The sequence below is a fragment of the Ruditapes philippinarum genome, unplaced genomic scaffold (genome assembly GCF_026571515.1).
Source record: "Ruditapes philippinarum isolate M1 unplaced genomic scaffold, ASM2657151v2 ctg3224_1_1_1_1, whole genome shotgun sequence".
NCBI classification, from domain to species: Eukaryota; Metazoa; Mollusca; class Bivalvia; order Venerida; family Veneridae; genus Ruditapes; species Ruditapes philippinarum.
Window position 1 is genome coordinate 64,668 of NW_026865143.1, and position 16,739 is coordinate 81,406.

General features: G+C 30.3%; 1 protein-coding gene across 1 annotated transcript; it reads left to right on the top strand.

The window, feature by feature from the left end:
* Positions 1 to 9,537: 9,537 nt before the first annotated feature.
* LOC132727986 (GTPase IMAP family member 9-like) lies at positions 9,538 to 10,984 on the top strand. The gene is made up of 2 exons (XM_060713587.1): positions 9,538 to 9,626; positions 9,814 to 10,984. The coding sequence occupies exon 2, from the start codon at positions 9,815 to 9,817 to the stop codon at positions 10,688 to 10,690; it is 876 nt and encodes a 291-aa protein (XP_060569570.1). The 5' UTR covers positions 9,538 to 9,626; position 9,814; the 3' UTR covers positions 10,691 to 10,984.
* Positions 10,985 to 16,739: the final 5,755 nt, after the last annotated feature.

Below are 16,739 nucleotides of genomic sequence, written 5' to 3' on the forward strand. Positions count from 1 at the left end.
CTGTCCTGTCATTCCATGATAATTACATTTTTTTTGTTTTTTTAAACAGGTATCACATAGTTTTAAACATTTTTAGCTTTAACCAGTTTTAAAATGCTATTATTAATAAGTAGAGACTAGATTAGGAGTGATCGTTTTGTACAGGAATGGCACAGTACAGTAGAATATTCACCTAAATGTCTTGTTTATCGCATGTACAAAAGTAGGTTTGAGAATTATTTGAATGTCTTGTATGTTAATTTAAGTAAACTTTTATGCAAATTTAGAACACTGAATCATTATCTGCCAATTGTAAAAGGTCAGCATTTCGCTATTTAGGAACACTTAAGATCATGTTCTTTTTATGATAAAAATATGATTGGTGATGAATCACACTATCTTTTAGAATGTTTATATTACTGATAGCAGAAATGGATATGTTAATAAGTATTATTGGCATCATCCAAATACATTTAAGTTAGAACAACTTATGAATTGTAACAATAAATCAAAATTCACAAGATAAATATTATTTTGTAAAGTTATTATGGATGTTGTCAAATAATTTCTTACTGTTGATATCCTTAAGTATGGACATGTGTTAACCCAGTTCTATGTAAATCAATTCTGGTTTACATGGTTTATCGTCTATTATTTTCACTTTCTGATATCATTGTTATTAGTAGAAAAATACCTTTAATTTGTATTTGTTGTGTGTATGGGTAGGTTGGCAGTCAATCAGGTGTGCATTCTTCTATTTTCGACTGCGAACTGTTAAAGTATTTTTGTTTTGTATTTGTCACTTTCTTTCAACTTTGACAAGTGTGTTTATATTTTTTTTTGTTCACATGTAATAAATGTAATGCATACTATATGCCTAATGAATGAATAAAATATTTCTTTCTTGAAACATTATGCATTCACCTCTTAAATCATATTTAAAAGAGAGAAGTCTTTTTTTATATTTTTTATAACGTAATCAGGTTCATGTCTCTTCTGGTTCCTGAGATAAAGATGGTACTGGACAAAGTGTTACAATGTACACGACCCCCTTATGTTTGGGTGGGTATTTAAGATAGAGGGTCATACATGTATCTTTCTGTTTTGTTTTTTGGTTTTTTTTGTAAATGTCATAACTTTAGTCTAAGTTCTACGATGACACAGTGGTGACATGTGTGTGTGTGTGTGTGTGTGCGTGTGCGTGTGCGTGTGCGTGTGCGTGTGCGTGTGTGTGTGTGTGTGTGTGTGTGTGTTTATGTTTATTTATCTAATGCGTACGAGATACTATGCCGTGGCCACGAGTTACTTAGTTGTGGGCATGAGATAATTACGTCGTTGGCACGAGATAATTTACCAATCAGATTACTTACACTATATATGAACTTTCGTAGTTAACTAGAAATGTGCCATATGACAATGATGCCCCTGCTTCAAATTCCTGTCACAGTTTGTATTCTGTTTTTTATATTTATTATGCTATAATGTTTGTACATGTTGACTATTGACCACATTTGCCATTATACTTTGCTGATGGCCAAACGTAATGTTAATTTGTCGATTTGCCAACTTAGCAAAATGAAATAAAATTGTGGCTAATCGCTACATTGTCATATTGATTACCCACCATAACCTATTAAATAAAAATATAAAGCAAGATCTTTCAAATAAATATTTCTATCTGAAAGAACCTGAATACAGGTTATGTTCAACTTTTATGTTCATTGTAAAACTCCAAAAAAATGTTTTATTCATGTTCCTTTATTTATCACTAGAGCTGTGACAAAATTCAGGTTCCGGAGAAAGAAAACGTAATACAAAAATGTATTTGTGAGACATTCAAAACAAGTTAATAGTGTTAATAAAGAGATGAGATATACAGAACAGATAATGTACGACAGTTTATTAATCTTATGCCTTAACAGATCCAGGGTGAAGTTAAGAATAATTATTATGTACACCTGAAATTATCGTTAAGGTGTAGTTATATTAATTCATTGTTAAATAGCCAATATGGTTGTAAAAGGTATGTTAATGAAAATAAATAATCAACAACTGGTATGCAATAACATTAACATTTTTTATACAAAATTGATTGAGAACATACATGTATGAAGTCATAAACATGTAGTAAAGTTAGGAATCGGCTCATATGATTATGCTAAATTATGTAAATACTATGTAATATTTTGTAATTTAGAGTTATGCCATTGTTCATCTATTTTTAGATATTTTGTTCTGATTAATGAAGATAATTTTGATGTCATATTATTAAAAGGTGCACTTGACAACTAGAAAAGGGAGATCTTTCTTGTTCAGCCAAATAAGAACTAATAATTTTCATCATTTTAACAAATATTCTATTGAGGATTTTCTTTGTTTTTTTTATCATTCACAGTATGAATATTATGTATCTTTGATAATTCTGCATTTCATATAAATAATATTAAAAAAATGTTGAGTTTTGAACATATTTCAGAGAATTACTTTTCTTGGACTACAATTTATTTTCACTAAGTTTCAGGGATATTTATTTATAGAATAAGGAATGAATCATGTATCACTTTTGTTTTAGACATTTTATTTACTTAAATCATCATTATTTGATATTTATTATATTATAAATAAGATAAGTGACATTTTGATAACATACTTGTCATTTTAAGAGTGAAAATTACAGAACACTATTTATAGATTTGACTAATTAAACAAGAATAACCTTTTAAAGACCTTATCAACCAAGTTTGTTCCATTATTGTTAGGCTATTTATGCAAATAATTAGTCAATGTTTTCACTGTTTATTTAATTTTTTATGATTATTGTCAGTTTGTTTTGTATTTGTTTGTTGTAAATACATATTGTTAAATAAAAAATAAACTTAAGTTTCCAAATACATGTATATGTTAATTTATTAATTATGCTAAATCTTACACAACCTATTTGGAGAACAGTCAATTGTGGTCTTTTCTGGTTAGTTGTCGAGATTTACAGCATCTTTTGTAATAGAATTTTGTCAATACTTAGAACATTAACTTAGAAAGAAAATAACATATAGGAAACTTCATGAAAATAGGTAAATACTTTTGGCATTTTGTAAATGAATTAAATTTAATTAGTTTTATTGATATCTTTTGACATTCTTTATCTTTAGCATAAATCTAAGGGCTTGTTGAGATCAGATTTTTGTAACAGGGACTTCGGACTGTTTATATAACAGATAGGTGATTGTTTCCACTGAGATTACAAGACTGTATGTTGAATTATATGAGAAAATACAGTTGAACAGCCTGATTGGTGGACCTGTGAGCCTCCCATACGCCGACTGGTTTCTTCAGCTGAATAACTGCTTTCCCTTATCTCAGTTATTTGTTGTCTTTAAGTAATATTCAAATAACAAGGTCAAATGTAAATAAACTTGAATTCATTTCATAAATGTAGATATAGCTGAAATTATTTCTTTCATCTTATTTTTCTTTATAATCTTTTGTAACTTAGCACTTTACATTAAGGAACAAAACGTAAGTTTAAGTGAACTCATGTCAACTTTAGCAGTTTTTCTTATTTGTCTTAATGTATTTTGCCATTTGTGTTTTATTCTTTGTACGATTTTAGTATCAGTTTCAATTATTTCTATTCAGAATCACATTTTACAAACTTGGTTATCACTTGTTCTAAGTAATTTTGCACTGTTTCATAACATCACTTTTCCAACTTGTATGTAAAGTTGTTTTATTGAATTGTAAAGAGTTGTTTTGTTTACTAAATACATTTCATCAAAACCTCCTGTTGTTTCTTTTCTTCATATAGTTAAAATTACAATGTTCCCCTATTTCCATAAGAGAGTAAGTTTGTTCAACCTGAAACGTTATCTTTCCGGTCAAGTTGACCGATATACATGTATACTAAATTAACCGGTGGTGCGATCCCTGGCAAACAGTATACATATATACCTAAATACTAAGATTATGTTATTATTTAATCTTTAAGAAAAGTAAAAAAAGAAAAAAAGAGATCGCAATTCCGAAAGACAGTCATAAGCAATTTTGACAACGACTTTATAACCCAAAAATAAAAGAGAAAAAACTTATATACTCGAAATAAACTTTATAATTACATTATTCACAAGAAATTTTTTTCAAATATGCTGTCTTATTTTCATTGCTAACAAGGGGTAATTATGACATTAAGACTTCCTTTCTTAAATTCAATTTCAATTCAACAGAATATTTTTGTCGGCATAAACGTAAATGTTCATTGCCAATATAAAAATATATTACGGCGGTACAAATACAAAGAGAAAAGTCTTACTAATTAATTCAGTCAAATTCAGTTGACGATAACAATACAAAAAGATACTATAGATGATTTATAAGATGTATAACAAACATAAAATATATTCTTATTGCACAAACCACGCCTGATTTTTTCGCACCATAGATTTGCTTTGAAATGTATTTTGCAAGTTTACCCGGCTGAAAAGCAGCCGAGTCTTCTAGGATTTTGAAAAGGACGCATGATTTACTGCGGAATGACACGATTTACTTTTCGGGGCGTCAATAAAAACAAAAGTACATAAAAACATTCACATTCATCAGCTTTACACGCAAAGACCAAAATACAATGTATTTGAAATTCTTTTTTGCTTTGTCGCAAAATATTTTTGATTTACATTTCCCTCAAATGGAAAGACAATGTTTTCTTATTTCCGTATACAAACAATGGACTGTGAAACTGTCTGTAATTTATCCGAGATTTAATATTATCGTGGAACCAGGCTAAAATTAAATAATGCGTTAACACGTTTCATCTATAAATAGCAAAGGTAAGTCTGGCGGCAGAGTGTGCTGTCTTCACAATAAATACAAGTAGAGATTTTGATGCTAAAGCATCAAGTCGCCGGATAGAAAAATGATTGTATTATCATAAATATAAGAAAATATAAGTTTAATGGTTCAAGTATAAAAATAAGAGGAACAATGAGTTGAGTAATGTTTGCCACTGAGGCTTGTAAGGCAAGTGCTATGCTGGTAATTCTTCTTGTAATTATACTTTATACATATACTGTTGTACCATACATTGAAATCCGTATAGGTTACTAGTTCAGATTCAAATAATTACCGACAAATAATTACCGATCATCGAATATTTGCAAAGTGACTATGAAAATATATATGTTTAATTATTACATGAAACAATACAATTTTACTGTAAAAGTGTTGTACATCATTATTATGTGCTATAGAAAAAATATATAATTTAGTTGAAATCAATACACGTATTCCAATCGTTACATACGATATATAAAATTAACGTTTAATTGCCTTTCAGTGCGATAAACTATCAACACAAAGATAGTTTATTATTTTTTTCTATGTATCTAATACGATTCCGGACCCCTGACGTCATACCGTTTTGGAAACCTGCGTGACGGAAACCGACGGAATATACCGAAATCAACGATTACCATTATATATTTCAATAATGTGCCTCTTAAGCATAACATTATTTTGGGATGTTCAACCTAAACTAAACAATTGAACTTTCTTGTCGAATGTTTGACAGAGAGGGCCAAGTTAAACCCTTTACCAAGAAGAAAGGAAAAGGTTTTGAAAATGTATTTTTAATGTAAACAGGTTTCTCTTATGATATAAAGTATGGACCTGATTAATGAAAAATAACTTATGTAATTATCTGTACAAAATTACAATGATTTACATCTTATCAGTTACTACCATTAACAAGTTACCTGTCTTATCAGCAATCTGTAACTATTAATAGATTTATAACGATATACAACATATATAAACATGTAGTCACGTGATTCTTACGAAAGACCAGGGAGCATTTGTTTATAATTAGATAAAATAATGTAATATAAAAGGTCTCATAAAAAATAAACAACCAAATAATTCTAAAGTGTCATTTCAAATATCATTCATGATTTTTTTATTATAAAATAGCAATACTTGACACATAGAAAAAAGTAAAAGTATCTCTAATATTCAATGACTGATCCATGGGGATACGTTATTGATTCATTTTATGAAAATTGTAATGTTGCTTTTTAAGACGTCAATATGTGCATATTTCATTCCACCGAGCAAAGTTATCATATGTTTGATTTTTTGTGATTACTGAAATATAAGTGTTGTCTTTAATTGTTCAATGATTGATATGCTTTTATTTTCAGATTTTAAGGGCTTCTCCTACCATAGGTATAATATTAAACTATTACAAATATAGTCGCCGGTTTCTACCGGCGACTAATAGGAAGTTTTTGCAATGTTCACTCATTTCGTCATGTGCAGCTATCGATGCCGCGCACACCTTGAAGGAACATGCGCACACCGATGCCTATACCGAACTAGCAATTTTAGGCCGATGGTTCTTATCATGAACCCTATTGCGCCTGAAATAATACACTCAGGGGCACCTGTATGATATATTTCTCCACATATAAAGCTAGAAAGTTGCTATATGATCTTAGCAGTGTCATTAACAAAGGGCTAAAACTAAAATCTATAATAAGTTTTATTGAACTTTTCTTTTCATGATAATTCCTATCAAGTTTGAAGAAAATTAGAGATATGGATTCGGACTGAAAACACTTATTGAAAAACCGCCTTCCGGTTTTACAGTTATAAAAATTTGTAGGAGACATATAAACTCAATGCTCGTAAAGTATAAAGAGTGATCCCAACAAAATGATATTCACCAAGTGAGCTAGAGCCACTTGACCTACACAGTTGATTTACATCTACAGCTGAAAATACTCTTATTATAGAGACTGTTTGATCGAAAAATAACTATAATTATAAGTTTTTTTTTGCAATGTTTACTCACTTCGGTATGTGCTGTTATAGATGCCGCTCACACCCCACACTAATCAATGCCTATACCGATCAAACAATCTTGCGGCCGATGGTTCTGTTCTACTAAGGGACTCGCTAGTGCTTGAAATAATACTCTCAGAGATCTTTCTCCACCAAAAAACGAGAAAGTCGCCATATAATCTTAACAGGGTTAATGTGAATTAAAATCCAGCAGACAAACATTTTTTATTCCATACTTGCATTTGCTGTAGATCTACTTTCATTATATCTTGGACAATTTGTCTCAGGTAGAGTTGTTTATGTTAGAAATTACCTTCATCGTAGTTTCTTTATATTCACTTGATGACAGATCTAAACCTTAATCGTACCGCAATATCATCCACTTCCTTATACGTACAACTATATACTGTATGGCTCTTAAAATATACTGAGCGTTATATACACTTATTACCACTTTTCAGCGATTACAACACAAAAAACTAAATATATACAAACGCTTAACATATGAAACATAACTATGACAAATGTGCATTTACATATATAAACGGACATAATTAAGTTCAAATTAAACAGTTTCATATACATGTATAACCTACAATCATATGATTATATTTCTATATGATTATATTTACATTATATCAGAGCAATAAGTATTTAAGTATAACAACAAAAAACACACTGATATATTTGTTTACATATTTCAATTTCATTTGAGCTATCATACTGACACTGTCGGATACCCACGGTTGATTAAAATGTAACATGACATAACTGATAAATTGTAATGTTTCGGCCGTGGGAATCCGACAATGTCATACTGATAATGCAATGAACATGTAATTATATAAGGTAATCAACCTAGTATCACACATCTTACCGAAACGAAGCATGCCTCCAACCACAGTATTTGAAGAAAATCAAACTTGAGTAAAATGTGTACCATTTGCGCCAAATAATCTCCGTTGCGTTATTTAGTCATACCGGTTCAAAAGTTTAAGGAGCAGCAAAGTTTCGGTACACGGTTCACTCGGCCATATAATAGTGCATGGTGATATTTTAGCTATAATGTTCACTGTTACTATTTCTCGGAACATGAAATAGTAAAACGCTATACAGAAAGCAATACGGTAATCGATTTATACAGTTTAAAAGATTAAAACGGAATGAAACATCCACGTAGAACTAAGTGACGTAAATGATATTTTCCGATTTTTCTTTGTACCGATTTGTTCACACATGTTAATTTTTTGTTTAAGTTAAGTCGTATTTTGAAACGGAGTATGCGCAAAACAATATTTGTAGACTGCTCCTAATGATTTTACAGATTCATTCACTACAATCAGATACGCAAAAATGGATGCCACCAGCAATCAGTCTGATCATTGTGGAGAGGTCTGATGGCCTCTCCAATTAAACAATACTGGTCGTTTATTAAGAGTTCAGTAATCGCAAACTAAACAATCGTATATAAATTCGCAAGCACTTTTTTTGAGAGTTAATCTATGCCATACATATCAAAATACGATGATTTAAGATAGTTCTTAAAAACGTCTCGCTGTCACATCCTTTCAGAAAGTTACTGAGTTCACGACTTTTTGTCATTCAACACTATAAAAAGGTATTCGAGTCTTCTTAAGTGAAAAACAATTTGAGATTACATGGAGATTTAGGTCACTTGTTTGAAAACCACATTGCATGTTTTTAAATGACTTTCCTTTGCTTCAACAATACAATGTCATATTAGGATAACAGTACATACTCATCTATCTCAATTACTATAAATACAACCCAGACAGTTGTCCCTTGAAGCGTTGAATTCTTTTGAATTTGCAAAACTCTCACAGTGCTTGTGCTCTGATCTAAAACAAAGCGCGGCATCTTCAGTTTATTTTGCCTCAGGCTTGGGTTTAATTACAATGAAATGTAATGCATTACATTACAATTACATTGATTATGTGTATGACAAATGATATGTTTTACATTACATTACATCTGCTTGTATTTTCAGCACCACCAGAGTTTCAAATGTATCGCCACTGAGATGTATTCCGCCTGGCTTAAAGGCCCATTGTTCCTCATCTTTTTATTTCTAAAAATCGTTTTATTGTTGGTATCTTCTTTATTGTTACTGTTTCTAGAAAATACTTATTTGCCATTTACAGGACCTACATTTTGGTTCTGTTTTTCTTTTGGTTATTATTATAAAGAACTAATGTTTTATGTATTGAAGTCAAATTGGTGTACAATTTAAATAAAGGTCTGAGCTTATAATTTGTTTGCATATTCTCGGGTCATTACCTCATCCTGTTTGTCCAGAATTATAATAAATACCGCAATATACATAAAAATAAAAATCGTTGCAACGCTTTTCACTCAAATCAGGCTAAGAACCGCCCAGAAAATGGATTTTCAATTCAATTTTTAGCACATTTATTTGTAATCCTTTGCAGAGTTTACCATTTTAAACGTACACTTCATATTTTCAAATTGTATGTTTTTAGGCATTTTGACATCAGTGGAGATCTTTTAATTAATACATAACATGTATATATGAAGAATGATGTCCTTATTATGTTTAACGATACTTTATACTAAATGTTTACAGTTCACATGATTTATGTCATTCAAATGGTCAGATATCAGATGTTGTAAGATAACTGTTTTTGGATTTATTTTGATGTCCTATCTAGAGATGTCTGTATTAGTTGATATGCCTTTATCTGATACATTTAATGTGAGATAATCGGAGAGTTTGCTTTATTTTAAATCGAAAACCATACCTATTAGGACATTCACAATAACATACATACAGAAAGGTAATATCCAATTGTATTTTTTTTGTGTTTTATTATATGCTACATCGGTGCATTTGCATGTATTATGTTGAGCAAGTAGCTTAAATAAAACAAATTATCGGGCAATATTGTCTGTGACTAAATACCAACTTAGTATAAATTGTTCAGGTTTCACCAGTATTTTATATGTTTCGCTTTAAAATTCCAGAATGGCCCAAACCAGCAAAAGATTGATAATAGTTGGGAAAACTGGTAACGGAAAAAGTTCACTGGGGAACAACCTATTTGGAATGAAACTTTTTTCCGAAGGGGGTGGATTCAATGCTATTACAATGGCATGTCAATCGGAGAAATATAGACATTTCGAAATTGTTCATACGCCAGGATTATTCTACACCAATCAAAACCGAAATGTGGCTCGACAAGCCGAACAAATCGTGCATGCTTTAAAACTTTGCCCGGCACCACATGCATTCCTCATCGTCATCAAATATAATAGATTCACAGCAGAGGAGGTTTCTGCTTTGGATGTGTTGCAAATAACATTCGGAGAGCAATATTTAGATCATGCCATTGTCGTCGTTACTCATGTTGAGAATGATGTAACTGACGCCGATTTTAGCAATGCCTGTCGGGAATCATACCAGGTGAATGAGTTACTGAAACGCTGTGGGAAACGGGTTGTTAGAATCGATAATAAGAATCCGAAAGAAGAGAATATCAATACTCTACTCCAGTACATAGATCAAGTATCGAAAAATGGAAATTCATGCTTCAAATATGATTATCTAAGCTGCCATGAGAAAGTGTTAAGAAGACATGCTGATCTAGATAGGTATGACGGTATGCTGGCTCATGAGCAGTTGGAACCAATCTTAAAGGATATCAAAACTATGGTTGTCAGAGAACAAGAAAGAGAGAAGAGGGAAAGAGAAGAAAAAGAAAGACAACAAAAGGAAAAGGAAAAACAGAATATCATAAATTATGCAAAAACTATTTTTACATTAGGAGCTGGAGTTGGATTTGGAGCTTTAGGTTTCAAGCTGTATTCTAAATATTCAAAGTATTTACCATCCTTTACTTAATACATCAATAGATATACAAGTATTAATACAGTATTTACTTATTGAAGTGAACACTATGTTTTGAAGAAAGCTGAAAGTACAAATTGAATATCTGTTGATGATATTTCGGATTTGGTTGATCATAAGAATTCTTTTACTGTTTCTGGTTAATAGATATATTTTGTAATATATTATATCATAATTTACCGCAAATGACTTTATTTTCCATTTGATAAAACAAAACATGTAAATACATTCATCACACATCATAAATTTACCTTAAAAATATTCAGGAAATAAGGGTAATAAATTTGTGAATAAAATCTGAGAAAATTGACCCGCACAAAAAGGATGAACTGGGCTTAAAGTTGACAAAGGGGCATGTATTTGCAATAATATATATCGTAGGATTCCCTATCCTTATGGCGTGCTCTGAAGAAAATAAACATGTAAACAAAGTTTGTAGTCAATAACTTTTTTTTCTGAGAAAATGGACCTTAAAGAGAAAGGTTAATCGACGAGAGTGGCATAACAAAAAATCTTCTCTTTTTTCTACGAAAAGTGGATCTTTATAATTATATAATAACTATACAGTACACTTACGCCAAGGGGAAGCATGTCATCTCTACTATTTCCATATATGAACACATCTGCGGATGTTTCTAAATTCAAAATTTCACCATTTCATGTTTAAATGTTGAATTCTGCTTAAGCCGGTGCTAGGGGGCGTGGACGGTAGTTTGCACTTTACAGTACCGTCCATGAACAGGCTCAATCAAACCGAGCCTGCAACATTTTCAATTATGTTGTGTTGGACTTTCGTTAGGGATTCTTATTTTCTCTCTTCTTGGAAAAGGTAAGATTTTTTAGAACAGCGTTGTATCTGGTCTCTTATAAGATGCTTTTGTTTTTACTTTTGTTCATGTTCGCTGATGACATGTCAGATGACTTGAGTCTTACAAATTGTAATAAAAAATCCAAAATAATTTTTGTTGGGTCTAACCCATAATAGATCTGGTAAGCAGACAGTGATTTTAGTTTTCTTAGAACTTTTTTTAATTATACTGGTAGCATTTTATCAAACAGAAATAAACTATTACACATTTAACTACTAGAGCTATCGTTGAATGCAAATAATGACCCTATCCCGTTGATGTCATCAATATAGAGGGTACAGTTGTGGCAGAAAGATACATGTAAAAAGAAATTTATCAATTCACTCGTGACCATTTTATACATTTTCAAGTAAGTCCAGGTTTTAGAAATATTAATAAATATAAATGTTGATAACTGTTAATTACAAACGGACATTATTTTGTCAAAGATGTAATACAGAGTTATGTAAATTGACCTGCTGATCTTAGTTGTTTATATCCCTCCACATCCATGTGGAATTAATATGAATGTTTCATAATTAGATAAATTTATCTCGGTAAAAGTGTACATATACATTTAACATATTACTGTAAAACAGATGCATTATAAAACAAGCAAGCTGTATTGAATTAACATGTAATTATACTAATAAAATGTAGACAAAGAAATGAAAGTATATTTCTCCTTATTTCCGGTTTGGTAGCTGTCATTGACTGCAAGACACAGAAAGTCATGTACAAGTTTTTCAACAAAGTAATGATAATTTACATGGTATAAGTCATATGTATGTATCACAGAATAGTTATTGTAATAAGGATATCATACAGATTGTATCACACACAGATCAAGATTCAACAAAAAATAAAAATTCGCTATCTAGTTCCAACGGGTTCGTTGGTCAATCAGCTTTTTATTATATCTGTTTTTTGTTTGTTTAATTGGGTTTTACGTCACAGCGACACAGTATAGGTAATATGACGACGTTCCAGCTTTACTGGTGAATGTAGACCTCAGGTTCCTTTCCGTGCATTATTTCAGGCACGAACGGACACCCGAGTAGAACCACCGACGTTCCGTAAGCTATCTCGATAGCCTTCTCACATGAAAGAATCCAAAGTCCCTGTCGTTTGCACCTTGTGTTTCTTTCCTGAGTTATATATCGTGGGAATGAAATTGCAATTTTTTTCTGAGTTATATCTCGTGGCCACAAGATAAGGGATTTTCTTCTGAATTATATCTCGTGGCCAGGAGATAGGAAAATAAAATTAAATCACAATGTCCCCTCTGTGCTTCCGTTTTTAGAATTTAAATTTAAAAAAAGTTTGATTCCTAGATACGGTGGCACAAAGATGACATTTTTCCGTTTTTATTTATCTCGTGCGCACGAGATACTATGTCATGACCACGAGTTACTAAGTCGTGGCCACGAGATAATTAACTGGTGCCCAGGAGATACTATGTCGTGCCCATGATGCTACTGTTATTAAAACTACACGATGGATTTTATTAAAACTGTGCTATTATGTAGATATGTTTCTCGAGAAACAAATGTACATTCCTCCAATTCTTGCAAGAGTTGTGATTTTTTGATTGTGCAAAATGACCACGAGTGCGCACCACTTAATTATCTCGAGGCCACGACTTAATAACTCTAACCACAGCATAGTATCTCGTGCACACCACTTAAGTACTTCGCGGCCACGACTTAGATTCAAGATAATTAAGCCAATATAATATAATGGGAGTAAAATTACTACATATTTGATGTGTTAATTACTTCATTTTTTTGCGATGACACGTGTTCCTACAAATTATTGTGGCATCAAATATATACTGGCTAGCAAATATAAACTTTATGCTTATCATTAAGTGTATCACACAAAACATTTTCAGTCACGCGAGAAATTTTCGAAACATTGTGCGACTGTGTTAATTTTATAATAAATTATGAAGGTTAATTTTTACATAGAGTTATATGATTCAAAACTTACAGTCATCGTATTATAAACCCCCTCCCACACCTCCGGTTGATACACATTCTAAATATGTCACCCCCCCCCCCCCTGTCACTGAAATTTGAATCCTTTTATATTAATATATATTAATATTGTCTTCCAATTTAAATAATTTATCAAGAAATGTGAATCAAATTACAAATCTTAGTAAAATGCATTGCGATGCACTTTAATCATTTCAAACTAAATTCGTCGCTTGAGGTCAATAGTTTGAGTGCGAAATGGAAGTTAGATAAAACCATTGATTAGTTCAGTATAATTAAATTTACTTTAGTTTTATTGCGTTGGACGCTATAAGCTTATTGAAACAATCTCGATTACGTTCCTGGGATGATCCAGTAATAAGAAATGAGTGCAAAGTTGTTTTTTTTTTGCTCACAGAAATAACGTACTGTCCCTGATAATGTTGAACAAACGCGGTTAGCAATCCTTGTATGAATACTAGTTCCGTCGCGTTAACCACTCGACCACGCCGTCACTAAATCGTTTTTCATACCGGATAGATTCCCCACATCATAATAAATCTCGAAGGTACTGTAGAAAACGGATACAACAAGATGAAAATAAATCCTTTTATTTATAGAAAAAAAAAACTTGATTTTTCTGTTAATATAATACATTTTCTCTTTTTCTCTTAAAATTTACAATTTTAAAACACCTCCCCTTGAATTTCGTGTATACGTGGTATAGGCTGAATTCATAAGAAAGTTATCCGACAAGACACCAGTGAAAATACAAAAAATATGCTTCACTGTAGTGAAAAAATAGTTTTACAGTGAAAGAACGGAAAATAAAGATACGCATTTTGATTCATTAATATTTCTCAATATATAGTATATAACTATAGATAGATGATATCAAGTTTTTTTTCTATAAATACATATTCACTGAGCAGTATCAAAATAATTATAATTTGCATTTTTCATAAACGGCACAACAAGATAAAAAATGAATCCCTTATTTATAGAAGAAAAAAATCTTTTTATTGTATACTTTTATTTTCTTGGCCATAAGATTCTACTTAAATTTTGTGTATTGACTGAATGGTTGAATTTTGAAAGAAAGTAGTCCAGCAAATCACTAGTGAAAATACGGAAAATATGTTTCACTGCAGTGAAAAAAAATACAGAGAAAATATGGAAAATGAAAATATACATTTTATTTCATCAATTTTATATTTCATTTATAAGTATGAAATGAATAATAATTTTTACATAAGTTATTGATAAAGTATCGATTTACAGATTAAATCTTTTGACTGACTTGACTTGACTTACCATGTTATACCAATATTCTTAAGTTTAACCTTTTACTAATGCTATACATTTTAGTTTTTATTTATAAAAAATAAACCATATTCTACATCATTTCTAGCATACGTTTGGTGTATTTGATTTTTTTTATAAAATGACACTATTGTAAATAAAAAAATATTGTTTTTGAATTCAAAATTATGATATACATATTTAATCAGAACAGAACAGAACTTTTATTTCTTTGATTTGAACATAATACATCATCATAAAGAGCATATAAATACAGAGTAACAAATACATTTCAGTGCGATAAATCAATGCAATAATATATAAACATAAAATTAATGCTAGTATTAAACATATTATGTTATTAAGCCTCAGTTAAATGAGGATGAACATATAAACATATGATTAAGTCCAAATTTTGCATTATCATTGAACATTATTTCATATTGAACTTCTAATAGTCAAAGCTTTTTTATAATAAAATGCTTATTTACATAGCTCATTCCTATTATTGCTTTGCAACAGCATTAAAATTATATACATGCTTGGATTTATAAAATAGTTTCTTTAAATATAAAGGCTACGAATACATGAATAACAGGGACATATATGATTAAAATGATTTTAACTCTGTAGCACCACAGATTTATTAATAAATCCGGGGTAGCACCAAATTCAAATACAGTCTTATTTGCGCAACTTATTTATATACAAAAAACTAATGTCATAGAAACGCTTTTAATATAGTTTAGCATTAATACAAAAGCTTATCGAAACATTTACAATATATTTTATTTTGTTCACTTCGCAAAGAACACGTGTCATCATACAAGATAAAAAAAAATTGCTATAATTTGCACTAACATAATATTGTCATGTTTTAAGCATGTTACACAAAATATCTTACCTAATAATAAGCAAAAAAAGACCTTTTAATTACAATTAACACGTTAATTATCAGGTTCAGAAGTGTAAATTGCGTTTTGTATTATATGTACGTATAACGCTATTGGTGACGAGTAGCATTAGTCCGTCTCGGCTAAAAATAACTCTTCCTTGCTAATTGTGACATGATAACTCTTTATTATCATAGATAATTGATAAAAATCTACAATACTCTATCGAATATGATGGATACTATAAAATTACGAAATTTTATGTAACATTACTATTCACTTGAATACATTCAAACGAATACTTTCAAAGCTAAATAAAACAAAGTATATACATTTGTATAAAAAAAAATAATAAACAAAATGGCACTATCATCGACTATGTAAGTATTTTTAAATATCTTTTTTGGTAATACATCACGTTTCAGAGATTTTGATTATTTTTGTTTAAGTTTAATTAGTTAAGCTAGATTTGTTCTGAGTAATTGAATGAGAAAAATAAAAATAAAAAAATAGAAAAAAGTAAAATAAGAAAAGTAGAGACTATCTAAAGTAAAAATAAATTATTACACACATTAGAGTTGTGTTACATTTGTTTTTATAAACCCAACAAGGTTCACAATTTCGTTACGTAAGAACTGTGAAGTATCAAAAAAATAAACTTTGTAAACAATACATAAATTCTTGTATTCTTTGTGAGAACCAGGAAAGGAAAGGCATTTCGTATATGTATATATTTTAAATAATATAATATCCTTTGAAATCTTTAGGTACATACGAACACAAGCTGTCTAAATCTTTATTAAATATGACACAGATTATAATACCCATTTTCATATTATATGTGATCTTTAAAATTATGTTTGATTTGAAAGAGAATACGCATATATTTTTTGGGTTAATGTAGTTAGTAAATTCTTCTCACTTCATTTTTGATTGTTTGTTTCCAAATATTTAATATTCAAGTAATGAAGATAAATAATTATATATTTTTTCTTCCAGCATGCGCCTCTTTACAAACGAT

Bases quoted from the DNA above. Each gene is read 5' to 3' on its own strand.
- LOC132727986 (XM_060713587.1), top strand. From the start codon at position 9,815: ATGGCCCAAACCAGCAAAAGATTGATAATAGTTGGGAAAACTGGTAAC.